We start from the raw sequence: 27,275 nt of genomic DNA, 5'->3' as shown, positions 1-27,275 counted from the left end.
CGCTCCGCCCCGCCGGGATGCTCCGGGAGTGCCGTCACTTCCGGCCGGCAGCACCGGGCGGCGGGAGTCTGCGCCGGTCGCGCACAAGAGCGGGCAGCTTTGCGGCTGCCGCCGGAGCCCTCGGTAACGGTGCTCCCTGTCCCGTCCGCGTCCCGGGGAGGGATGGGGGGCGCTCCGGCTGTGAGAGCGGGGCTCCCGGGCCGAAGAAGCTGCAGCCGTAGCGCGGCCGCCCCGCAGGGTCGGTCGTCCCCCCTGGAGTGGCGGCCGACGCGGCCTGGCCCGGCCGCGGGTGGCCCCGCTGCCGGCCCGGGGCGCCCGTGCTGGAGACCGCCCTGCCGCTGCCCCGGCAGGCCTGGTGCAGCTGCGGCGAGGGTCCCCGCTCTGCCGGCGGCGGGTGGCCACCCTCGGAGGGCCACGGCGGGGCCGGTGCTCCCGGTGAGCAGAGAGCTGGCGCTGGCCATCCGCGGTGTGAAGCGCGGTGGTCTCCGCGTTCTCTTGGTTCGGCCTAGCCGTTTGCTGTCGGTGTGTCGGTGGCAGGTCGCGGGGGCTGGCGCCTGGGGAGGCCGTGGGGTGCGTTGGCACCAGCTGATGCAAGCGCGGGGAGCCCAGATCACACCGATCGCCCTTCTCCCCTCCGTTTCTGTTCACGGGGCTGGGAGATTACAGAGGCGGTCAGCCGCTTTCAGAAGCTTGCTGGGCTGGCATGATTTGAAGAAGTGATGTAGTGCTGGCTTTGCTGTGCTCTGGCTGGTAGATGCCTACATTAAAAGCAATGCGTTGTCATCCGTAGATCTTGACAGCAGTTGTGACAAGTAGGCACGTTTTCAGCAGTGGTTTCTGCAACTGTAATGGTGTAGTTTGTCTCAAAATATCTTTTCTGCACATGTAAGGGAACATTCTCCAAGTTCTCAGACTAGTCCGTGAACCTTGGTTTCTAGTGCCCTGCGCTGGGAAGGTGAAAGAGAAGCCACCCTGTTGTTATCTTTCTTGTGTAAGCTTTTGAGATTAGTGAGAACTTGTAGCTGTGGGTATCTTCCAAATGCAACCGCTTTTATTTGGTGTCCTGGTCAGAAAAAGCAGCTATGCAGCCAGTGAGGTATTATGCAGGAGTGTTCTTCCTGAAGCACTGCCCTCAATAGAACTATGACTGAGGCTCTGATAAGGAGAAGGAAAACTAGACTGAAAAGAGAACTGGGTTTGTTAGCGAAACCACAGCTGAACTGGTGATTGTACCAGGCTTAATTGTTTGTTGAGGACACACGGTGTGGCTTCTCTGATGCTGCTTAAGTGACCCAAATGGTTTGGGTGAAGGCAATAATCGAGGAGGAAAGGGATGATCTGCTTTCCCCATGGGTGGCAAGAGGCTGAATGTTGTTCTGGCTTAGGGAGCTGATCTGATGTCAAGATGAGGCTTGCCTGAGAGTTACCGCCTGTCTGGCTTGCTGTGTTTGAGAAGGACAGGGAGAACTGACAGCCCTGATGGCGGTTCCGTTTTGATTATAAGTCCTTAGACCAAGGCGGTTGGCAAAAGTCTCCTGTGTTGTAGTTGTTTTTTTTTTTTCATGTTCCCACGATTTTACTTGGCTTGTGTGTGAACGTGTATGACAAAATTCCAGCCCTGGTGAGAGAATGACTGTTTTGTATGGACACTGGCCATTGATGTGGCTTTTGTCCTTGACAGCTGATACTGGAGCCTGCTCAGTGCTTTTTGCGCTGACTTTTTAGTCCTCTGTGGGTATATTTTAAAGCTAGGTTCCCATGGGCATTCCTGTTTGTTGGTTTGTGCGTGCTTTACTTAGTGTGAGAAAATACTGTGCCTTCTCACTCAAAAGAGACTTGCCCTGTGCATGGCATGAGATCCATATGCCATTGGTGGTGGACATTTGTGTGCATGGATTGAGAGGACATTCCGTATAGGGATGAAGAGTTCTGTCATCTTAGGTGGATGAGAGGTTTTTAATCCCTCTTTCTTCTTAATTTTTGGAATTTGTCAGGGCAAAGAAGAAAGGAAGTTAAATTTATCAGTGCACCAAAAAAAACCATGACACACAACAGATTTCCTAGGACCTCAGAAGATCAGTTCTGTATAGCATGCCCCCAACTGGCTTTGTAGTTGTAGCCACATGAATGTGCCATTACTGTGTTATAGTTCCTTTTGTATGTGCAGCTATGCCTGTTCTTTCTTCTGGAGATTTGCACTGTGTTCCTCTGGCTTCACAACAGCAGTAATACGAACAAAATGTATTCCCATTACTGGCCTTCCTTTCCTTGCTGACTTGAGAGAAACGATGATGCTAATATAGTTTATGATTCCTTGCTGTCTATCCTGATTAGGCCAGTACTTCTTGAGTCAAACCAAGGTGAAGCTTTCCAAATCCCTCTTTTCCCTGCAGGTGGCAGGAGACCATTGCTTGCTCTGTCCTTGGATCAAGATCACTGAGACCTGTCAGATAATTCAGCATTATTTTTCTGTTCTAGCAAAAATGGCACCTTATATGGCTAATGTTCAGAATTAGTTTCCCAGATGGTTAGCTTGCAGTTTGTAGCGCAGATGCTATTTTAATTTAGATCTGCATTCTAGTAAGTGAATGGCAACGTATCTTGGACATCAGCTACTCGCAGCATGGTTCTTTACCCCAATGTATCCAGCTGCAAAAGCATCCTTAAAGTTGCTGGCAGTGTGTATGCTAGAAGAAAGTTGATTGTAAGACAGTCACTTCATCTCTGGTGACCACCTGACTTTGTATCTTGTTTATCACTTCACGCAGAGATAATAAAATGACAAGTTGCTATGCCATTTGAGGGAGGTAACTCCTTCACTGTGTCCAGTGAGCTCTGAAATTTTGCAATCCACATCAAGAGACTGAGGCTTCAATTGACTTAAAAACCCTTGTAGTTGAAATGATGGGCCTTTCTCTTTTTGTACTTTTAGGAGAGATGCCAGGTGACTTGTGGTGTGCTTTACAGAAGGTAAAGAGTTACGGACTGAAGCAGAAATAGCTTGGGTAGATGAACGCACAGGGCCAGTTTTGTGTTGACTTTTTTTTGGTGACACAAAGAGACTGGTTCTGTAAGATGCTGGAGGGACATCTTATAGATTCCCAAAGGTTGGTAAGTTCCCGTGAAATTCCTCCGCTGTGTGGAGAGAAGACATAGACCTTCCACAGCCAGGCCAAGCTGCAGCAGAGTTTTGACTAGGCATTTGTAGAACATCTTGGATATGTACTGTGGAAGAATTAAAATATCAAGGAAATTGCTAGGTCAATGATTCTGCTACAGAGGTAGGAGTTTAGAAACCTGAAGCTTCGCTTAGGAGGAGAATGAGAACTTCGGCATGGGGACTGCATTGCTGTTCGCTCAAGCAGAGGAATGAAGAAAATGTCTAAGTGGGTGGGATTTTCCTTGAGATGTGAATGAAGAAAAGACAGTGAGAGTCTGGCTGCTCCTGCAACACAGTCAAAGAGCTCTGCACAGACTTACCTGTTGGTTCTCACATGTATTAGAAAGCTCAGTGGAAGTGTGCAAAGGCAGCCAGGTCTGTATGATTATTGGGATGGAAGAAAGTAGGAGAGATGTGAAGAGGAAGGTAGATGAGGGGCAAGTAAGGAGGAAGTGGCAGCTGAGGCAATGGTATGGCAAGCAGAAGGAGCACATCGCTTACATCCCCGTAAGAGGTGACTGTCTTTACAGATAGCTGCTGTGGTGAGCCTGGGTCTGTTCATGTCATTCTCATTCTTTTATGTAATTTGTGTTCTCAATGATACTGACTGTGTAGGCTCTGTGGCTTTTCTTCTTGCATATGTCCTGGGTTTTGTGGGCTGCATCAATCCTTCCTGTTAGGTTTTTATTATTTTTACCTCAGTCCTGACAGTAAACTGTAATTGAGTGGACAGTGCTCCTGAAACTGAAATGCCTTGTGAGGACAGTGGTTTCCTGAATACCTAAAACCACATCAGGTGGTGGGGAAAAAAAAACATGAGCCCAATGAAACCTATGAAGCAAGGATGTGTTTTGTTCTGTCTTGAACCTGCTGGTTTCAGGGTGTCATAAAGAAATGAGATTGTTGACAGGTGAAGGTTGAGGATGTGGGGCAGCCTAACACCTCATCATCAGTGATACCTTTCCTATTGATTCGACATCTAGCAACGCTCGTGCATCTTACACCTGTCACATGTTTCTACTTGCTAGATTTGTCCACAGCAGTGGGGCAATCTAACTTTTCTCTCCCCTTTTTTTCCTTTTTAAGGGAAGCTAGCAAACAACAGCCTACAGGGAGCAGCATTGCAGGGCAACACTTTTCCACAAAGAGGAAGAAATTGCTGTGCTCAGGTCCCCACCTTTCAGCAGTGATTCTGTGATGCAAGTTCCAGGAGTTTCTCTTTCTGTGACAATCTTCCCTATGGCCATTTCTTGCTGATGTTTGCCCCAGTGTTGGGCACAAGGAGGAAGGATGCTGAAGAATGGGTGCTCCACTTTTGGCTTTTAGAACATGGGTACTTGTGTAAAGGTATGTGGTTGCTCTTTGGTTGCAGGATGGAATATCTATGGAGGCCAGCAAAGGGGGTTTGCTGGTCTGGGAAGTCATGGCTATTGCTAGGGGGAAATATCTCATTTGAGCTTTCTGCATGCTGATGTCCGTTGCTGCTGCTGTTGAGATGACTGACAAATAACTTCCCTTTTGTGTTTGTTTAAAAAAAAAAAAAGAAAAAGCAGCTTGAATGCACAATGTAGCTTCTTACTAACTGAATGGTGACATGGCGAGCTATATTGTGTGCATTAGTGTATGCCAGGCTGTCTAATTGTCACACACGTTCCTTGCTGCTATCTGTGTCATATCAGCCAGACAGCATGTTGTTGTTCTGGGTGCGGTCTGTTTACTACATGTTTATTTAGCAGCCTTCTCACTGAGAACTTGATTCTAGATCGATGTCTCTAAAAATTGCTGCAACATTAATAGCCTACAAAACCAAGGTTTTAGCTTGTGTGTTGATCAGCCAGTTTCAGTGGTGAGGCTCCACTTTGCAGAAGTGAGTAGGAGAATACAGATGGACTGTTTTCCAGTTGCATTCATACTTTCCGTAGTGGAGTTACAGGGCAAAAAAATGGATTCTGCCCTAGAAGGAGTTTGTTTTGAACAAATGGGAATGATTTTGTCTGCAGTCATTTTATTCCATAGCTTCTTATTCTGAGGTTGCTGGTTGAGGGTCAGCTTCTGTCCATTTTAGTGGTGGCTCTGTACTGTGCTTTCATGGCAGACTAGAAGTTAACTGTGATTTGCAGAAACAAGTAGGTGTTAGATTTTGAATGAGTGACTTTTGGCCACTGCTGCCCAAGTTGGTAATTCTGCAAAAAGTAGCTCTGTCTTGCAGTACCCAGAGCCCGTTCTCACTGTTTTCTGAGGATAACGTTGTCCTACTGATAGCTCCTGATCTGAGGGGGAATCTGTGATGGACGAAGAACCGTTCATTGTAGCACGCTGTGTTGTTTGCATATTTCATAGTCTTATGGAATAATGCTTTAGGGATGTCCTTGGAAAGGAAGATAGATGATCAATAAGTATTTGTTTGAGGAATCATAAATTAAATTTAGGCCAGCATGTGTGAGGAAGAGTCGTTGGACTGGACTTGGCCTATTTTGTGTTCTAGATGCAGCTGTGATCCTCGGCTGTGTGTCTCACCGAAGGGACCTGATGTTTTACATTATTGGTAAGTGAAGGAAAGGCTGCCACTGTATTTGTTGACTTCTCCATAGGCATTAGAAAGGTTTCTTGAAAGCCTCTGCTTTTATGTTCAGAGTCTACATAACAAACATGAAGTTACTGTCATCCTGCACTCTGCCCTCCACCTGGAAGAATTTGCCTCTCCACCATTCTCGTTCCCGAAGTCCTTCCACTGATGTCATTCCTAAGCCATCCCCTTACTTTTTCTGTAGAGAACTAGTGCAGGATTGTTGCTTCCATGATGCTTCTTAGTCCAGCCTTAATGTGATGTGCAGGGGCTGTGTGGTTATATAACTGTTTCCTTGAAGGAACCTCTAGTTCTAAATTGCAACTAGTTTCCAAACTAGGTAACCAAAGGAGAGAATTATATGCTTCTGCTGAGACATCTGCTAGCCATACCTGAGACTGTGTATGACCTTTACTTATATCCTCTGTTTGCAGTAATGTGCAGAGTTTTAAGGGATTTGTTACTCTAACCTTACTTGTAACATAACACAAACCATAAATGTTCGCATAATAGCTTCTGCCTTAAACACCTAATTTGCAGTTGAGTAGATTGTCATTAATAAAAAGCATCTTGGGCTGATGCAGAAGGGATTTGGGTGCCTGACTCAGCCATGCTGCTGCAACCGCCTTCTGTTCTTTCCTTGCTGCAGGTGGGATCACAGTGTTTGTGGTAGCTTTCTTCTTCACCATTAAGTTCCTCTTTGAGCTTGCCGCACGTATAGTCAGCTTCCTTCAGCATGAGGACCGGGAACGCCGAGGGGAGCGAACTATTTATGACTACGTGCGAGGCAACTACCTGGATCCCCGGTCCTGCAAAATCTCCTGGGATTGGAAGGACCCCTACGAGGTGGGCCATAGCATGGCCTTCCGAGTGCATGTAAGGGAATATTTCTGTTTCCTTGCAGCTTTGGGTACAGTAACAAAGGTCTGAGTTAGGGATGGGCTTTTCAAATGTTTTTGTTTGGCCCAAGCTGGATGTAACCTAGGAGTAGGAAAGCTATCTGTTTGTCTTCTGCCCCCCATAAATGAGCTCTATAAGTGTGTACCTGAGTTCTGCACTCCTGAAAATCTCATCTCCCTCTCTTTAGAATCTTCTGAAGAGTCACAGGAGACCAGGTCTGTCCTATCTACTGCTTCCTTTACTGGGAAGTGAGTGGGCTGAGCCTTGTCTTCAGCAGACTTGGTGCAATCTTTCGGTTGTGCAGCTGAAGTTGGAAGCGTGGGAATGGGCATTTTACCAACCCAAGAGCTGTAAAGCTTCATGGCTGCTCCATATTCCTCCAAAATTGAGTGTTATTGTGTCTGACCTGGAAAAGCCTGCCAAGAATTTTCATTTCCTTCCAATCCCAAAAGGCTAAGTCTAGGGGAATGGGACAAGCATACATAAGATGGGTGAGGGGCCTGAACACTGAGAGTTTGAAGCTATGCGGAGAAAGTTTGAATACATTTTGCTGGGCTCATGTGTCCACCTTTCTACCCCACCTAGAAGGGTTTCAAAAACAGAAGAAAAGTTCAACTAGCTTGCCAAAGCCATCCTTCTCAAGAGAGTGAGTGAGGAGTTCTAACTCCAGGGCAGGCACTGCAAAAGAGCTGAGGGGAAAGGAACATGTTCTGTTCCTGCTGTTTAAATTTATTCTCTTCACCTTACTGAGTCTTACCCATGGCAGCTCCAGCAACATGCCCTTACACTTCATGTTTGTCTCCCATTTGCTTAGCCCTTTATTCATCAACAGTAGCTGTTGCATAGACTGGTGTCTTCTGCTGACAGTCAAGATACGTGCTACTTCAGGCCCCACACTCTCCCTTATTTAAAATAGGCAATAATTAGTACCCTTTAGCTGACTGCAGGCTGACTGCTGATGGCAGGGAGGATCTGGCCCACAAACTGATGGCTCTTGAAGAGCCATGCACATGAGTTTGGAGGTGTAATTCTTTCCTTCTAAGGTCATAACTGGTCTAGGTATATTACCTTCTGACGTTGTCTAGCAGATAATTTTGGTGATTGAGCTGCCTCTGATTTTGTCTAACACTTTGTTTTCCTGCTGATGTTTCTTATCAGTACAGATTGGGTCAGCTCCTTAGGTCAGCATCTTCTCCAGACGTTTTCTTTTAAGAAATCAGTGAGAGCTTTTTCAGAGCTGAAATGGACAAGATTTGCTTGTTTCTCTGAAAGGATGTGGCTTTGCTTTTTTCCTTTCAGTAGTAGAATCTGTTGGTTTCTGCTCTGATGTTGTGCTAATATGCAGAAAAGAAATGCCTAGAGGCATGTTCTTTTCAGAGCCCTTGTTTGAACCCCAGCACAAAAGAGAATGAGACTGTTCAGTGCCCGCTTGTGCCCTGTTCGCTTCAGAGAACACAGCCTGTATGACACAGCTGGCTGTTTTGTTTTTTTTTTTTCCTTCATTTTCTGGGCTGGGGTTCTTGCCCTTGTTTCCCAAAGGCAGATTGCTTTCTCTTGCTCTGTGCACTGCATACTTTTACTGACCTGGACTTCTCCATTTCCCACGCAGTTATTCTATAAAAATGGGCAACCCTTCCCTGCTCACCGGCCTGTCGGGCTGCGAGTTCACATCTGCCATGTGGAGCTAGCAATTGATATTCCTGTAACCCAGGAAGTTCTTCAGGAGCCTAATTCCAATGTGGTGAAAGTGGCCTTCACTGTGCGCAGGGCTGGGAGATATGAGATCACTGTAAAACTCGGTGGCTTGAATGTGGCCTACAGCCCCTACTACAAGGTGTTCCAGCCAGGTAAGGTTGAAGTGGCCCTCTAATGATTGAAAGTAGATTTGGAGGTGTTGGAGGCAGTTAGGTGAATGTGTTTCAGGCTAAAATAGGTATGTGACAGGGAAAGGGTTACCCATCATCATTTTCCTCTTGCCATGTGTAGATCCCAGCAATAGACCCATGACTAAATACTTGCAACTACTAGCACATGGCAAAATAGTAAATGCCTTACTGAATAAGTCATTAGTGCTGCTTAAACTCCCTAACCACTTGTCATGTTCTCTGTTTTGTAGTAACTCTTTCATGGTCCATCTGCTATTCAGAGAATGCCTTTTGTGAAAGTATTGAGTTACTTGTATCTGAATTGGAAATGCTATCATGATATGACTCTTCCTGTTTTGAATACCTTACTCTATTTCTTTAAGCTCCTGGAGCAGTTGGTACCTTTGATTATATGCTTCTTTGAAAACATTTTCTTACACAGTTGACATATTTTATATTTCATGTACATGTTCACCGAAAGCACCTCTATTCCATTGCATTGTGAATAGATGCAAAGCTTGCTAAGATGCCCCCTCAGAAAGAGGAAGCTTGGGTTTCACTCAGGTACTCTACACACTAGTTTGTCTGATAGGCTGAATATGCAGGTTTCCTGGGATGTCAGCCTGCTTGTGTCTTTTGTATGTGCAGTGGGAAGCAAATTCTTGAGCTGAAGGTTAGAACGGTGGAAAAAAAACGTGTTAGAGAGCTAGTAACTGTGTTTGCTTTATCAGTATTACGTTTTTGACTCAAGGCAAACCCGTGTATTTCAGTGGTCAGATACTCTGTATTTCAAATAAGTGGCATAGAATGTGTCTAGATTTGATCAGTTTTCAAGGGTATTGTACCCCTAGTTGCTTTTCCTTTGCTCTTTGTAGTTTCACCTTGGAATTTGCCTCTAAACTGTTGTTGTCTGCTTCAGGGATGGTGGTTCCCTCCAAAACCAAAATTGTCTGCCATTTTTCCACTCTGGTCCTGACCTGTGGGCAGCAGCATACTCTGCATATAGCTCCCAGAGATGAGTATGACAATCCCACCAGCAATTCTGTGTCCTTGGTAGATGAGCACAATTACAGCCTTTCCATCCATGAGGTGGGTGCAGCCTCATCCCTTGCTACTTGGCTTCAGATGAGCTAGAGAGACCCCTTTGTTAATTTGTTTCCTGTTTAGCTGGGTCCTCAAGAAGACGAGAGCTCTGATGTTGTGTTTGAGAAGTCTGTGGTGTCCAATCGGCAGACTTGTGAAGTGTTCTTCCGACTCACCTTGCACTGTAGAGGGTGTTTCCATGCCTGCATCTCCTACCAGAACCAGCCCATAAGTAATGGCGATTTTGACATCATTGTTCTAAGTGGTGAGTCAAGATTCATTCTCTACATCTCCTCTTACAAGATGCTTTTGCTGCACTCATGTAGCAGACTTCAGTGTGGCTTCTCTGCAGGCTACCCTTGCTTAATTGATCAAGGAATGCCTCTTTGTATAAAAGTGTTAAGGTAAATTAATTTCTGCTGACAAGGGAGCTCTCTAAGGCTGATACTCTGTTCCATTAGCAGATAAAAGCATGTGTGTGTATTTTCCCTTATCTCAGGAGGTTTACCTCAGAAATCAGGCAATATTTATCGCTTGCTAGTAGTTGACATCTGAGCCATAACAAAAGTGAGTCAGTCATGTATTGTATGTTAAGCCATGTGGATGAAGAACACGTAACTTACATGCTTTCTTTTTCTGCAATTTTATAATTCCTGGTTTCTTCAGGAGTGAGCCAGTCTGCAGTGTGGCTGTCATGTGGCTATGCATGCCTTCAGGCTGCTGCTCTGAGAGAGGGGCTCTGTATGCCTTTTTCTGTTTTTCTTCAACCAGTCACTGTAAGAAGCCAGGATAGTTAAAACTGCTGTCTTAAATGTATTCATCCCACTCCTGGGTTAAGAGTTTCTCTTGACCATGTTTTCCTATGGGTGTGTTGTCTTTTCTTTGAAATTAAGTTAATGGTGGTCTGTGGATTCTTTACTTTTTGATTTTGGTCTCTATTAAGATTTACACAACTCTTTTACATCTATTTCTCTCAGAGAATGAAAAGAACATTGTAGAACGCAATGTGTCCACCTCAGGTGTCAGTATTTACTTTGAAGCCTACCTTTATGATGCTCCTAGTTATACCAACACTCAGTGGCAACTTCCACCAATGCACGTGAGTTCCTCCCAGCGCCGTCCTTCTACTGCAACTGAGGATGAAGATGAAGATTCTTCTGCTGACAGCCAAACGCCTGAGAAAGTGAAGAAACCTAAAAAAGTGTACTGCTATGTGTCACCTAAGGTAGAGATCACAAAGTTGCCACTCTTGAGTGCATATTTAAAGTATACTGTAACTGAAGAGCTTCTTTGTGCCCTGTATCTTAGCTCCAGATTTAGGTGCCTCAGATTCGGTTAAAAAAGGTTTGCCTAAGGCTGGACAACAAACATTGAGCTCGTGACTGAGAATGATATTAAAATGCTCCTTGATGTTTTAGGGCTCCATGTGTCTTTCTAGGTCTGATCCAAAGCCTACTGGGAATTGTGTTGCTGATTGTTCAATGGATATTTCCTTTGCTCTGGTCAGGTCAGACCTGGCATTCCCTTTCTCAGTTTTTGATATCTATAGATTGGAACTTGGAGAGTCTCAGATTTTATGTCTTTGTCCTGTTTCTTGACTGTTTCAGGGAAATAAAAGGAAAAAAAAACGTATGGTCAGGGGACAAAGGGTAAATGTATAAGCAGAGAAGCAGGATTCAAGCAAGTCAAGAGAAACTGAGGTTTCTCTTATAGTGAGAATATGTTGACAGAAGCTATTGCCCCATCTTATTGCCTATGAGCATTCAGAGAAACTAGAAAGTAAATTCCACTAAATCTATGAATAAATTTAAATTCACTTTTTTAATCTGTTGATCTGAAAACATTCTGAAAATGCAGCAATATCAAAGAAAAAAACTAATCCAGGAACTGCTCTCTAAAGAGAAAAAGAGGGCTGTGAAACAGTTACAGGATAGAGGGTGTTGCTAAAGATTTCTAAATCTCTGCTGCATGCAGCTCTAAGAACTAACTTTGGGAATGAGTGCTGGGTCCTCATGAGCTCAGCATCCTTTGAATATACAGGTAATCGCTCTGGACTTCTATACTCTTTTGTCTTGTACTACGTAGTAAAGGAGATCACCAGAACTGTTGCAAGTTCCCTTTAGGTGCCAAAGTTGTTAATGTGATTCTGGTGCTTTTGTAGTTGAATCCCTGGATATCTCTAATATATGCCTAGGGCATCTCTCTGCACAGTAGATGACTGTTACTATGTTGTTATTTTTTCAAGGGGTTGATGTTCATATTTGCTTTGTTTCTGGAGAAATGCTGTTTTCTTTTTTTTTCCAGTCATTGCAGCTAGAACAGGCTTGTGCAGGAAATGGTTTTGTGTTCTGTCTAAAGATGCTAAAATTTCATCTTGGCTTGCTCTCCAGAAGGCGACAGAGCCACAGTTCCTAGTTATTTGTTCTGGCAGAAGTACACTGAGAAGAAATTTCTGCAGATCTCATGGGTTTAGCAATTGCTTTTTAAAAGCTGTTTGAAATGGTTGTGATAATTAGGGAGTAGTAGCAATAGTCCTGTTAGTGTGCTTTTTTCCAAAACCTTTTTGTCAGTGCGTTACAATCTTGTCCTGAATTCAGCCTCTCAAGTGTGCTTAAACATTACCTTCCAGTTAGACTGGTGATGTTCTGCTGAACACTGTTGTAAAATCTGTGTCATGCAGGGATCCCACATGTGTAATAAATATCAAGCCTTACAGATAAGTTCCTTACAGTTCTGTAAAGGTGTTTATGTATTGAACCAGAAGAAGGTATCACCAGATGTTGCAGAAAACTGCCCCTTGGGCTCAGGGAGTTCTGGCTTTATGGATCTGTCTTGCGCCTCGTGTTCCACGGTCAGCCCTTAGCAGATGCGTCACTTTTAACATCTTCTTCTCTTTGTGGTTACTCAGCAATTATCAGTGAAAGAATTTTACCTGAAGATCATTCCATGGCGCCTTTTCACCTTTAGAGTATGTCCTGGCACAAAGGTGAGCCTCTTCCCATGTAGCTGTCATTGCGTCTCCATGTTGTTAGCTTGTGGTCCTTGTGAATGATAGACTGATTTTTCCTTTTGGAGAGAAGGGTTTCCACCCACAGAGCAATACTTTGTTGGGTAAAATTCAACTCTGGAATTCCCTCTCAGTGCATGAATTCTGATATTTCTGAATAGGAGCCAGTTTTATCACTCCCTCCTGCCTCTGCTAGGCAAAAATCTTGATTCCTTTTGCATTTATCTTATTTTCCTCATAACCTTGCTAAAATGCTGTGATTGTGTCCACTGAAGCCCCTGGGTTAGGGTGTGAAATTTGAAGGAGCCTCCTAAGTAGAGTCTGAATGCTTGAAATAGTGTTCCTGTTAACTGCATCTGCATGGGTGAGCAGAGAAAGTCTGGGAATGCAGGTGGTGTTGCCCTGTCTATTGAATATACTATGCCTTCTGCACGATGGGTTTACCCTTTCTTGCATCTTTTTGCTGCCAGTTTTCATACCTTGGCCCTGACCCTGTGCACAAATTACTGACACTGGTGGTGGATGATGGGATCCAACCTCCTGTGGAGCTCAGCTGCAAGGAGAGGAACATCTTGGCAGCCACTTTCATTCGCTCTCTGCATAAAAACATAGGTAAAGGGCTGGTGAAGTGGGTACGGTAGCCAGGAAGTTAACACTTGAGCCTGCTAGTTTTCCTGGAGAGAAATGCCAGCCCTGAATGACCTCTGAGATTCTGATTCCTGGAGTCTCATGTTCTGTTCTGATTGGTGTTTCCAGTGAATTTATTTCATCGTGCCAGCTGTTCCTTTTCAGTTTGGCTTTTCTGTCAGGCTCTTTGAAAGCACACCTGTGAGTGTCTGAATGTCTACCAAGACTAACTGCAGACTGCCTTTAGAGTTCTGTCTCTAAATCTTCCTGCAATAAACTCAACCTTGGGCTGTAAACCCAACCTGTGCAGTTAGTCTTAGGAATGCCTTTTTAGATGGTGTTGACAGTTTAGGCCTGACCCAGATTGTCAATATTCTCAGGAGGCTCAGAGACCTTCCAGGACAAAGTGAACTTCTTTCAGCGGGAGCTACGTCAGGTGCATATGAAAAGACCTCACTCAAAGGTCACACTGAAGGTCAGCCGTCACTGTCTGCTGGAGTCGGTGAGTGTAACAGTCACTTTGCTGAAGCCCAGTGCTTCCTCCATCCTTTTTCTTCTGCTCAGTGCCTAAAGAAATTCAAGCTGGTATGTGCTAGGACAACCACGTAGAAATGATAAGTCCTTCAGTTTCAAGGCGGATGCCAATAGACAGCTTGAGATGGGGAAAAAGCAAAAAGAAAAATCTACCGGTAGCTCGTCTGTGTTCAGGTTTGTTCTTGCGTGGGATGCTGTGTTCCTGCTCTGCAGCCAGTAAGATTGGATCAATCTCTTAAGTAACTGGAAGCTTCAGCTCTGATAATTTTTTAAGGACCTCATCAGAGAGTAAATCGAGACCTGAGAGATGTCTAGGGTAAATGCATGCACAGTCTGAAAAAGCAGGAAATCTGCTAGTGCTGTTCTGTCTCCACTTTGTATTGGAACCTGACGCCCAGTGTGACACTCTCTACCTGGACCAGATTTGGGAGCAGAACCTAAAGCTTGTGAGTCTTTAACTGCTGTTTTTCTGGTACAGAGCCATTCAGTGAGATAAGCTGTCAAACCAGGTGTTACTGAGCTGGATGCATGAAACTCTTGCATTGACAGGCTTCTAACAGTGGTTTCAGTGTGATGAAAAAATATTCTGTGAAGTCTTTGAGCTAAGTCTTCACCAATGCTGACCTGAGCTGATGTGTCTTCAAAATCAAACTTAAGAAAGAGACATTCATATAATACAGTTCTTAAGTGCCATTCTAAATACTGTCTGCACAGGGCAGGCAGTTATCCTGACTTATTGTTTCCGCATGTGTCTAACAACAGGAATGTTATAAAGATGGAAAAGAACATTTCTGGGCAAAGCAGGAGTGATTTCCCTTGATTTACACTCAGTAAATCTGTGTTTTTGGAGTATTTTCTGCATACATGAGCTTGCAGTGTTTATGAGATTATGTTTCAGTTAATAGCTTGCTACGAAATTACTTCACTCATAAATAGTATTTCTATTTTGGAAATTTCTGCACTGTCATGAGCACTGATGTTACACCCTCATAAGACAAAGTAAATTAAGGTGCCATAATAATAAATGTAAGATTTAGTGTTCGAGGTTGACTGCTACAAATGTATGTGACCAGTGTGTTTAGCCCAGAGGTGTAGCTTCTGTGATGTTCTAACCTATTTGAAGATAAGCTAAGCCAAAGCTACCTGTGTGACTGAGGACTGCTGTGTAGCTTTTGTAACTTTGTTTAACTGGAATCCAGAATCGGGACACAGGAAGTTGGAGACACTTGAAATATTTTGTTACTTTTTTGCATTGTGACTTTAAGTATGAACGCACTGAACCCTTCAAGCTATTTTCCAATGCTTTCTGAAACGTTTCTTTTTTAACTCTAACTCGTGGGCTGTGAGTGCTTTACAGAAATTGCTCCTTCCCACAGGCATTTTAATACTGTACTGCAGCATTGAGAGGGATACATCTGTGCTGTGCTCAGACCTCACACTGGTTTTAAGATGAGCTGTATTTATGTGGATAATGTGTCTCTCATGATAGAAAATGAGGAATTTGCTTCTGTAGCTTTGGACAAAGAATTAGACCTTAGGAGTTCCTAATTCTCATTTTTATACTTTAGAGTACTAGACTGTTTCTTGGGTTTGTGTTGCTTAAATTGCCCATCCACATGCGCAGGATTGCATATTGGTTGTGGGGTTCTAAGCAGTAATGGCTGATGCTATTTTATCTTTTTCAGTCTTTTAAAGCAACACGAAATTTTTCTGTTTCTGACTGGAGCAAAAACTTCGAGGTGATTTTTCAGGATGAAGAAGGTGAGTTATCCTGCAAATATATTTGAGGAAGAAGTGATGGTGGAGTAGTTTTAGCCTGAAATTCTGGTTTCTTATAGTATGTCTATCCTTTGAGACTTTCCAGCCCTTTCACTTTCTCACAGATGTGAGTGAATTGCCCTTTTGGTGCTATTCTCTCCCTACTTTACATAAGGACCTAATGCCCAAATAAAAAATATTAGGACTAGATTTGGGAGCAAAACCTAGAGGTCTGGAGTCCGCATCTACTCCTTTTTTCTGTGGAGCTGTTCGCTGTGATAAGCGGTCATCTTGGGTAATACTCGGCAGCATGCATGAAACTCTTGAATTGATGACCCATGGATGACCAAGCTTGTTTTATCTCATAGCTCTGGACTGGGGAGGTCCACGCAGAGAGTGGTTTGAACTCATCTGCAAGGCATTATTTGATACCACCAATCAACTCTTTACCCGCTTCAGTGATAACAACCAGGCTTTGGTGAGTCTACAGTTCCTATGTGAAACACACAGAAATGTGTGCATTGACATGCTGATGGTTACATAATGATGCAGCTATTAAGTGGTGTGCAACCTTACCCATTCATTAGCTTGCCTGCACAGTCACTTCCAGTGCCTTTCTTGAAGCTTTGCTTCATGATGTTAACCCACTTGTTGTGGTTTAAGTCCAATCAGCCACTTGCTCACTCCCTGACACCCCCCCACCCCCCCCCCCCACTTCCTCCCCCCCACTCCCAGAGGGATGGGGAGAAGAATCAAAAGAATGTAACTCCTATGGGTTGAGGTAAGAGCAGTCCAGTAACTAAGGTATAACACAAATCACTGCTGCTACCACCAATAATAATAATGATAAGGGAAATAACAAGGGAAGAGAATACAACCACTCACCATCCACTGACTGATACCCAGCCCGACTGAGCAGTGATCTCGCCCTTCTGGGCAACTCCCCCAGTTTATATACTGGGCATGACATGCTGTGGTATGGAGTACCTCTTTGGCTAGTTTGGGTCAGGTGTCCTGTCTCTGCTTCCTCCCGGCTTCCCCTCCTCCCTGGCAGAGCATGAGACTCAGAAAGTCCTTGGTCAGACTAAAAATTACTGAGCAACAGCTAAAAACATTGGTGTTATCAGCACTGTTCCCAGGCTGAAAGTCAAAACCACAGCACTGCACCAGCTACTAAGAAGGAGAAAAATGACTGCTATTGCTGAACCCAGGACACCACTGAAGTATCAAAGATACAGAGGGAAGGCTGGGTTTCTGGGTGAAAGGAGGTGGCATCAGAGTGTCTAGAGGTTTTGTTGGCTCTGAATATTTCAGAATCCATTTATGCTTTCATGCAGCTTCTGGCCTGTGTGTGTGAAACATTTATTTATTTAATTCTTCCTAAGTAGGCTCAGGCATTTTATTTCTAGTGTAGTATCCCCAAAGCTTGTCTTTAAGGATACTACACTAAAGCTTCTGGCACAGCCTGCGAGAGCTGCAGTGACTCAAGCTGGTCCCATACTTGCTATTTGTGATAGTCTTGTCTGGTAGTTGGGTATTTCATTTTGCTGTTTCTTCCCAGGTACATCCAAACCCAGGCCGTCCCACATATTTACGGCTCAAAGTGTATGAATTTGCAGGCCGCCTAGTAGGAAAGTGTCTTTATGAATCATCTCTGGGAGGTGCCTACAAACAACTGGTTCGAGCTCGCTTCACCCGATCCTTCCTGGCTCAGATCATAGGACTTCGTATGCATTACAAGGTGAAACCTCTCAGCCTTGGTCTGGGGAGAGGTTCAACATTGGTGTAGTAGAAGCAGATCCAGAGTCCTGGTTAACAGTGTATGTTTTGTTGTTGGGCTTTTATTTTTGTCTCCTCCATGTCTTTTTCTTTCACACAGTATTTTGAAACAGATGACCCAGAATTCTATAAATCCAAAGTTTGTTTCATACTGAACAATGATGTGAGTGAGATGGATCTGGTCTTTGCTGAAGAGAAGTATAGCAAAACAGGACAGCTGGAGAAGGTGAGGGAGGCAGTACCTGGAGGTGGGACAATTTAACACCTTCTGCCTGTAGCAGAGAAGGCAGACTCTTGCCACTAGCTCCTTGCTTGGTTGAGAGTTCAGGTTTGGGGAATGCTGTTGGTCACATTCACACCGAGTGTTCTCCTGTTTTCAGGTGGTGGAACTGGTGACAGGAGGGGCTCAAATACCAGTGACCAATGAAAACAAAATCTTGTATTTAAATCTGCTTGCGCAGTACAGGCTGGCCAACCAGGTTAGAGAGGAGGTGGATCACTTCCTGAAAGGTAACATCATGTCTGCTCCCCACCTCATTCTGCCTTTATGTCCCAGGGCGTAGCACTTGCTGCTCTCCTCTTCTTTTCCAGGTCTTAATGAGTTAGTTCCTGAGAATCTCCTGGCTATTTTTGATGAGAATGAGCTTGAGGTAATTATTGGCTCCCTAAGCATCAATACCCTTCCCCTCCTCTCTGACAAATGGACCAGGAATAAAGCCTTTTAAACACTTGTAATTTGCACAGTAGCTGTTGCCTTGTTTCCCGGCTCCTGACTTTGACCGCAGTCTCTTGCCTTTCAGTTGCTTATGTGTGGTACTGGAGATATCAGTGTCTGTGATTTCAAGGCACATGCTGTGGTGGTAGGAGGATCTTGGCACTTCCGTGAGAAGGTAAATGAAAGGATTTCTCCCTCCTGCTTGCGAAAGCCAGTTCTTCAAACTACAACAGAGGACAGCTTAAATTGGGAACAGATTTCTTGGTTGGAAATCAGGCTTCTAGAGGATGAACTGGAAAATTGAGGAGTAGGACTGCATACATTATTTTGTAATGTTTAACCCTAGAGACATCCTTCAGCCTGGCTGACTAGAGATGATGCTTAATCAGTTACCAGCAGGTAAAAATCAGCAGCAGTGGTCTTTCTAAGAAAATCCAACAAAGCTCTGATTAAGAACAGTTCAGCCAGGGAATCAGGAGGAATCAGTGGGAATTATTGCTGCTGAAGATGTTCATGGTGAGATACTTATCTCAAAAGGATTCTTGAAGATCATGATTGCAGCCTATGTGAAGTGTTTGGGATTCAGTGCTGTGGTAAATGTTGTAGCCTAAATTTATACCTTGAATTTTCCCTATCCCTCCCTGCCTTTCCCACAGGGAAGGATATGGGAATGTTAGCAGCTTCATTTAAAAAAAATAACAAAAGCTGCCAAAACACCCAAGATGAAGATAGGTTTGGAGTATAAGCTTCTAGCTGTAAACACGGATGGTTCCACCTTCCTGCAAAAGTACCAGATGTTGTGGAAAAGCAAAAGATTAGCATAGTGTAAGAAGCAAATGAGCTTCTGCATTGTAAACTTACCTCATAACCTATGCAGGAACTTCTAAAAATAAAACCTCTGTGGGGAGAAGTCTTTCTGCTTTAAGGGAAGGAAGTGGTGGGAGGTAGTAGACATCTCTTAACTGATAAGAAATTCTAATACTTGCCTTTATGTGTCACCCAGGTAAAACAAAAGAATTTTTACTATGAGTAACTTGTTTACAAGGGCAAGTGACTGATCATCTTGCATCTTCCTTAGATGCTTATTTGATTCACTTGGCAGACCTGGCTTTGCTTTTCCTGTTTCCTAACAGGTCATGAGGTGGTTTTGGACCGTGGTCTCCAGTTTCACACAGGAAGAGCTGGCTAGGCTCTTGCAGTTCACAACTGGTTCCTCCCAGCTGCCTCCAGGAGGATTTGCTGCACTCTGTCCATCTTTCCAGATCATTGCGGCTCCAACTCACAGTACTTTGCCAACAGCCCACACTTGGCAAGTGTCCTGGGGTGGTAGGACTTTCCGCATTGTGGTTTTGGGAATGACACCAGCTTTAGTTTTGGTTGGCCAGCAGTATATAACATGTAATGTGTAAGATGCTTATGTCAACCCATCTAAAAGCAGCTGATGGGGATGGTCCTCTCAGTCTGAATGGAATTTTTCTCTTGTTTTCCAGTTTTAACCAGCTGTGCCTCCCTACTTATGACTCCTATGAAGAAGTGCACAAGATGCTGCAGCTAGCTATCAGCGAGGGTTGTGAGGGCTTCGGCATGCTGTGATTTCCCCTTTTCAGGTGGCCAGTTAACCTCCTGGCTCTTCATGGCAAGACCCAGGTTCAGTCCTATGCTTGTTCTCCTTCCCTCCACATGGGCAACGGAGGCAGAGCAAAGACTCCGTGTAAAGGAATTAATCATCCAGAAGATGTCACGTGGCCTTTCCATATCCCAAATATGTCATCAAGAGCTCATCTTTTCCTTTTCCCTCATTCTCCCTTTGGTTCAATGTGAAACAACAATTGACTATGGTGCATTCATCAAGGAGATATTGCACTTCATTTCCATGCACCGTGTAAGCCCATCCCTCTCTGAAAAGATGAAGTTCCTAAGCAGAAGTTACAATGAGGTGCAGGATATCTGCTGAGTTGCCTTTATTGTAGCTCTCTGAGAGGAAGAGGAAAGACCAGCATGGAGCTCTGCTGGAAACGTGGCTCATGGGAAGCCTTAGTAACTTCCCATGTCTTGGCTCAACTCCCCCAGTGATGCTCCCCAATAGCTCATCTAACTCTGACTCATGAAGAGTATAAGGTTGTCCATCCTTTCAGTACCTGACACAGAAGGGTTTCTAGTTCTTCTTGCTCTGGATGCTGCTGTCGCCTGTGCCACAGAGAAAAGTGGGCAGTATCCACTGAAGGGAGTAACCCAAAGGGGAGAACAATCTCATTGGAGCACAAGTGCTGGCCCTGACAGTGATCCTGTACTACCTCCACCAGGGTCTAGCAGCAGAAGCATCCTCCAGCAGTGGCTGGTAATGAGCCTCTGCAAATGAACTGGAAGAGGAGTTTCTCCTCCATTGAATGTTTCTGACAGTTGATGTTGCACAGAAAGCTGTCCTATGCCCTTGCCTTCTTTTCCCTTCCTCAGGAGAGAGAGTATGGGCATGAGTGTGATTCCTTAATGCTGAGCACCAATGCCTATCCCACATTCACCTTCAGGGTATGTATGTTATGTGCTAACAGTGATAGGTTGGTAAGCAGCTACAGTGTGCACTGGGCTTGTGTTTGTTCTTGGGATGGTGGTACTGGGAAAAACATGGTACCTCCACGCCATCATCCCACAGGTCTTGGCTTCTACCTCTATCATGCAGCAGCCTGAGACTTCACTACTGCATTTCAGGCAGAGTTTCCAGAGGGGTGCTGGTGCCTGGAGAGCAGCTGGTTTTCTGTCCTCCTGGTTTTCCTACTTTCTTTCTTTAGCTCTCTTTTCTTCCTGTTCTGTTCAGTGCTGCTGGCTTTCCAGCACATTATTAACTAGAACGTCACTCAAGTGGTCACTCAACAGACTGCACTCACCACTGGCTTGTGAGGAGAGGAGGGGGCAGATCAGCATGAGAAGCAAGCTTTTCATTGGGGTGTGTTGTTGCTGGCAGTCCCTTCAGCCCTTCACAGGGAAGTAAAGGAAAGGGGAATCTGGGAATCTTGATGAGTTCTTCACTGAAGTAAAATTCAAGATCCTCAAGTTCTTCACTGAAGTAAAATTCCAGTTCTCATCAGTCCTTTAGACAGCTCAGGTCAGGAGTCAAAGGCATCCAAGAGTCAAAGTGTGAGAAACCTGCATTGCTAGTACCTGCAATTCATAAGTTTTCGCTTGATTATGGAATTGGTGGATTTCTTCCAGAATGGAGTCTCAGACTGGCATCCCTGAGCTAATTTTAGAACACCATATTAGATTAAAAAATCACATCATCCTCTTCAGTCCCTTTCTGCTGTCTTCAAGCTGATCCAGATAGACTTCTGCCCAGTATGGATATTTTAAGACAATTGTGTGTGCTTTTCCAGTATAGCTTAGTTGAATTGACTGGGAAATTGGGGTAAATGTTGTACATCTAGAAAATGTTTTTAAGGCAGCATCTTGGCCATTCTTGGGCTATGTTATTTCCATACAGAAAAAAATAAGCCATTTTGGTGCCAAAAAGCAGCCGGCTGAATATTGAGACTACTCAGGGGGATTTCTTTGCCTTGTGAATTCATTCCCTCACTGGCACCAAGGTGCTGGGAGCCTGCCAGCTTCAGAGTTGCCACTGTTGTGCTCTGACAGATCACTTTAGTAGTGGCTGTTCTCCCATTTTTAGTGCAGGCTCCATTCTGCAAGGTCCTGACCTTTGGGTGGAGAGTTTGGTACCATTATATTTATACTGCAGGTTGCTTCCACAGCTCTTATGTTCTTTATGCCGCCACTTTACCCCTTTCTGCAGGGACTTGAGAGGAAGCGCTGGTGTTCAGCTTAATTCCTGTCTATTGGGAGGCACAGCTTGGTGCTGTTCCCATGTTGCAGTCTCACTTGGTGAGGATGTTTCCAGCCTTGTAGCTATGGGCCAACTCTGCCAGTGACACCTTCCTCAGGAATCTTCTCCCTTCTTCTCTTGAGCTGGACATTTTTATTCTGAGGATGAAGTAGCTGGACACTGGGCAGTCTTTGTCTACTGGAAGGAGCTTCTAAATACTTCTCATTGCATTGCAGCCAGCACCCCATGCTTCCCAGCAGCTGTGCAGATGTCAAGATCTTTCTCAACAGAAGTGCACCCAGAAGTGTGATGGGTGCTGTTAGTCAACTAAACCCATCCCCATTGTTTCCACAGGGCTCTAGCCAGTCCTGTCTTCCTGAGATCCATCAAGGTGTTTCTAAACTTGTCTCTAACTTTATACCCTTTCCCAGTAAGGTCACTTTTTATGCTGCCCTTAACACTAGTTAATGGGGATGTGCTTTGGTCACTTATACTGTATGTTACTTCTGGCAGAGGCTCGTTACTTTTATTTTTATTCTTTACTTATTCCCACTTGGAGGCCCTTCTGCAGAAATCTTTAGGATCCTGGTATCATCTCAGAGAAGTTCCATGTTTCCTGAAGCTGCTTTGAGGTGCAGAGGGCCTGGCTTTCACCCTGCACCTGCAGGTCATGTTGCATGTTTTTAGAAACCAGGAGCTGTGGATGATACAGGTCAAATCCTAGTTCCCTCTGATGAGTTTCTGGCAGAGTTCAGCCAAAATTTGGAAGCCTGTGGTTGCAGTAGCTGATTTTGTAAATAGTTTGTATAATAAATAAAATATTTTAAAAATGCTGCCTTCTCAGCTTGGCATTCTTCTGGGGCTGTACAGAGGGAATAAAACTGGTGAGTGCTGCCCATGGGTGAGGGGACTCTTCGGGTGTCTTGCTGAGGTCTGAAGCATGAGGGAGAGGATGGTTCTCCACCTGCAGCCTCTCAGGATGACTGACTGAATCCAGGATTTCTGGGTTCAGAAGCTTCTGGGGACATGCAGGACTCTGCAGTAGGCTGGAGCAGCTGGTAATGCTGGAAAGTATTTTAAGGACTCTTTTATGTTTGTCATCTTACTATGTATTACCTGACTCTGGGCTGCTTTATACTGCTTGTGCTTCATCTTGCTGTCAAGAAGGTTAGATGAAGCCAGGAGAAGAGGGGGGCATTTGAATCCTTTGCACCTTTTTAAGTTATACAAAATGCTTTCAGTATGTTTGGTGAAACCGTGTACCTGTAACTGTCCACTAACAAAAACAGTCATTAACAAGTTGTCAGCTTGTTGCCTTCAGAGGCAATGTCCAATTTCTGTGATTCTCTGAGCTTCCACTATTTCCAGCTCTGACAAAAAGCATTCAGTTTATCACGGAATTTCCTTGGATGGATTGATTCATTTTAGCTTAAGGATTAAAATCAACTTTAAAAGCTGAGAAAATTCTGCAACATGAGTCAGCCCATTAGCATTGCTGCCTGTAGAGAAAAGATTTAGCCCATCTTCAGCCAGCATAGCATTACCTGGCTGCATGTATTCCACCATACAACTAGGCAGATGTTCTTGCACATTATGAAACTAGCATCTAGCCTTGATTTTTGGCTTTTAATCCACGAGCACTAACTAAATAAAGCCGTGCATGCAAGTCTCAGGGATGGCCTCTGTAGTGTTGTGCTGGATGATGGTATTATTTAGGAGCTCCTATGGAGCAAAGAGCTGCCTTATGCTGGGTTTGGAGAAGATACAGGTTTGATAAGGCAGTGTTGAGCGTTAAGAGAAATCCAGAAACAGGTTTTGTTGCCCCCTGGAAATAGAAGAGGTTGTGAGTAAAGCTGCCTGAGTTGGGGTCAGGGTACTAAAAGGTGGGTGACTTCGCAAACATGGCATGAGCAAAATGATACAGCAAACCATATGGACATGTCCTCACATGCCATAACCAGTGTTACTCATGGGAAGGGGGCCAAGTTGAGGCTGGAGTTTTCAGAAACTATCTGTTTGGGTGTGAAGGAGAGAGGTCAGCATGCTGGATTGCTTTAGCATGAAGTAGGTTCTAAAGTTTCTGCTTCTCTTTGCAGGATGCATGATATCATCTGGCTGCCCACATTGTGCGTCCTGATCACCAGTGTCTTGTGATGTCTTGGAGAGGGAGTGGGGACAGTGGTCTGTTGCTGACTTCACAGCCTCTATTTATCATGGCATCTGGCATGGACTTAGGGCTGGGAGAGAAATCATGCCTGTATGCTTCATGCTGAAATCCTACATGCCCCAGCTTGTGTCTCCAGCAACAGTGATGTCTTGGGATTCTTGTTGCCACACGTGGCCACTTGATGTGAGATGTGCCAAGATGTGCTGCTTGGGAAACTGGATTTTTGTGCATTCAGCTTTTTGTTTGCCTCACCTGTAGAACTGCTGCAAAGGAATTTCTTCAGATACCTGAATGAGAAAATGGAGAAATGATGCTTGATTTGGGTAAGAGTTCTTGCTTTCATAGTGTTAAGGCTGAGTTGAACCAAGCTGTAACTCCTGGTTCCCATAGAGAATGATTATATTTTGCATAGTTTTGGCTGTTCTGCTACCATCGTGTGTCTGACTGACCTGGCACACGACAGCAGAAAGAGTTTGAACATGTGATTATGGGAACTATAAAAGGAAAACACGGGAAACAGCAAAGTCCATCAGAATATCAGCCTGTCTTGGCATCAGCTGTATGATTTAGAATCTGAGACTAGAATCTTCCTCTTAAAGTCTTTCCTTGTTTGTTTTTGGTTTTTATTTTATTTCGTTGAATGCGTGAGAATCCCTAATCTCTGCTCTCCAGAGCATGAAACTTGATTGTAGGAGGGAGGTGTTACTGCATGAATGTGTTCATTTTTAGATATAATTTGCTATAAGTTTTTTTGCAGTAAAACAAAACAGCTGTAGCTGAAGTTCACCCAAAATTCCTGATCAGTCTTTTCCAGCTACCCTTCTGCAGGGATGGCGTGCTACAAAGTGTGTTGAGGCGTGGGCAATTGCACACGGGGTTGGAAGTGGGGAGTGAGGCTGACAGCCAAGCCCCTCAGCGTGTGTATAAAGCTGCAGTGAATTCAGATGAAGGAAGCAGGGCTCTTGCACCATACGAGGGATGGAGAACTGGAATTGGCCTAAGGCTGCTCCAGAGTGCTCTCTGAGGCACACGAAAGCCAGAGTGAGTTCGGATGGTTTTGGGGGGAGTGACTGCAGTGGCCAAAACCAAATCCATCTCCCTCTAGAGGCAATTCTCTGATAAGCTGCAAGAAGTGTGTTGGCCCATACCCACCCCTTCATTTTAGGATTTGTGTTGACATAATTCTGAAGGCCTGTAAACTCATGCAGTTTTCTGAGTAATCTTTAGAAATCTCAACTTGTAATAGAAGGAGCAGCTACTTAGGGCTGCCTTGTGCTTCAGTAGCTGAAGTGTGAGGTTGCCTCAAGATGAGATAGTGCTGCTTACGGCAGGGGATGAAGAAGCACAAGGAAATACAGTTCTCTACAGTTCTCTGCAGTCCTCTTGGAGGATGATGAAACCAACTCCGGGGTTTCGCGTTTGTCTGGAGAAGCTGTTTGCTGTGTAGAGGCTAGCTCAAATTTGCAGAGGCCTTTATTACTGGTGTGGAACAGACTCAGGCTCCTACTGAGGGAAAACTGGCAGCCCTTTTCCTTGTCTGTGACTAGGGCAGTCAGCAGCAGTATGCAGCCTTGCCTCTCCTAGGCCCTTTTATACAGGGAACAACACACAGTAGACTGGTAGTGATTGTAGTCATTGCTGAAACTAAGGTTTACAGTACAAGAATGTCACCTAGGTATCTTCTAGTAAGACACTGAACTATTGTCTTTGCACTGTTTCCTCACCCATTAAGAGCATCTTGCCAACTGCGATCTCTTAGGCTGATCAGTATTGCCTTGTTTCCTTCTGCTCGCTCCCTTCCTGTTCATCTTCTGTCCTTTCTCTTAATCTCATTCCCATTCCAAAGAGCAGACAGTCTCTCTGTGTCCGGATGTTGTATAGCTCCTTGCACAATGGGGCCCTGTTTCAAGATGGGGGGGGGGGTCTTAGTGTTACACAGTATTGCTATTAAAATTGAGGGCCTAGTTGTTGATAGCCATAAGGCTGTCAAGTTGGAGGGACTCAGCAAATGCTGGCTGTTCTGGTAATAATGGATCATAGAATGGTTTGGGTTAGAAGGGACCTTAAAGGGACCTATCTAGTTCCAGCCTCCTGCCACAAGCAGGGACACCTTCCAGCAGACCAGGTTGTTCCAAGCCCTGTCCAGCCTGGCCTTGAACACTGCCAGGGATGGGGTATCCACAGCTTCTCAAGGCAACTTGTTCCACTGTTTAAAGTCATTCCCCCTTGTCCTATCACCACCTGCCCTTGTAAAAATCTTTCTTTGCAATGAATCTTTTCCTTTTTAGAAGACTTTCATGGCATCTGCCCTGGTACCCAGGTCTGCCTTGCTTATAGACAGCTCCGTGGCTGAAGCCGTGCGATCCGTAAGTCCTCGGAGCAGAGCCGTGCTGCCCGGGCTCAGGGATGCTGCGGGTGTAGGGGCGGGCAGCATTGCGGCAGCTCTGTTATGCTGACGAGCGGTGACTGCGGCTGGTTGGCCACGAGAGGGGGGCCTATAGTCGAGCTGCTCAGGTTTAAGAGTGCCTCTCTGGAAACCCTGCAGTTTGGGTCCCTGATGGCTGCGTGTTGAGGTGCCTTATTTGTTTCGTTCAGCAGGCCCCTTAGTCTAGCAGACGAGTTGGCTGGCAGATTCCCTTCCTGTGCTTATAATTCCCAAACCGGGGCATACGAGAAGTGAGCATCTAGGGAGCATACCCTGGTTCCGCACAAGTCCCTGTTGTGCTGCTCCTGCTTGCCCTTTTGTTTTCCAACAGGCAACACATTTAAAATGCATGAGAGGAAGTTGGATTTACAAATGTATGATTAACCTGCAGCACTCTTTCTCGGGAGACTGAGGACAGAATATGTGTTTAATATGAGCAAACAACAGCATTAACACTAACCAGATTAAATATGTTCTCTTAGGCTTTGAGCCACAGATTAGACATCGGTCTGTGAGAGAAGAGGGAGTTTTAAAGTATGGACCAAGAAAGCAGAATTGAGCTGATATGCAGAGGGAACTGATGTTCTGTCTTTAATGCTTATTATAACAAAATGGACTCCTTTTATTAACTGCAGACACCACTGGCCTTTCCATAGATCCTGGAGGGATGGAAATTGGCATGAGTTTGGCTGAGTTGCAGTAGGTGACTGGAGCAGTGCAGCGGTTCCAGGGACAAGAGGGCAAAAGGACCATGATGCCACCCTTAGGGGGCAATTGTCCTGAAGTGGTCCCTGCACAGGTGATGGCTGCCTTGGGCACTGTCTTCATCAGGTTGTTTTTGAGTAGAGGTGGCAGTTGGCAGTGTCAGTAGCCTA

The 27,275-nt window shown here is 44.9% G+C and overlaps 1 protein-coding gene across 3 annotated transcripts; it reads left to right on the top strand.

Moving 5' to 3' along the window:
* Positions 1–104: 104 nt before the first annotated feature.
* AREL1 (apoptosis resistant E3 ubiquitin protein ligase 1) lies at positions 105–24,590 on the top strand. 3 transcript variants are annotated; one of them, XM_062624091.1, is made up of 20 exons: positions 105–123; positions 4,247–4,507; positions 5,646–5,705; positions 6,376–6,602; positions 8,236–8,473; positions 9,411–9,580; positions 9,659–9,839; positions 10,552–10,799; positions 12,483–12,560; positions 13,052–13,193; positions 13,589–13,710; positions 15,428–15,503; positions 15,869–15,978; positions 17,062–17,241; positions 17,380–17,505; positions 17,660–17,789; positions 17,871–17,929; positions 18,080–18,169; positions 19,128–19,303; positions 19,485–21,042. In XM_062624091.1, the coding sequence occupies exons 2-20, from the start codon at positions 4,417–4,419 to the stop codon at positions 19,585–19,587; spliced, it is 2,607 nt and encodes an 868-aa protein (XP_062480075.1). In that variant the 5' UTR covers positions 105–123; positions 4,247–4,416; the 3' UTR covers positions 19,588–21,042. The 3 variants fall into 3 exon arrangements, 2 of the variants coding, with proteins under 2 accessions (XP_062480075.1, XP_062480085.1); XR_009965880.1 differs by lacking the exon at positions 105–123 and adding an exon at positions 23,905–24,590 and having other exon boundaries at positions 19,485–20,520; XM_062624101.1 differs by lacking the exons at positions 105–123; positions 5,646–5,705.
* Positions 24,591–27,275: the final 2,685 nt, after the last annotated feature.

Source organism: Pezoporus occidentalis, unplaced genomic scaffold, assembly GCF_034315485.1.
Source record: "Pezoporus occidentalis ecotype Australia unplaced genomic scaffold, CSIRO_AGI_Poc_V1 ctg108, whole genome shotgun sequence".
In the NCBI taxonomy this organism is placed as follows: Eukaryota; Metazoa; Chordata; class Aves; order Psittaciformes; family Psittacidae; genus Pezoporus; species Pezoporus occidentalis.
Note: the sequence above shows the minus strand (reverse complement) of the source record. Positions and strands in the feature narration are given on the sequence as shown.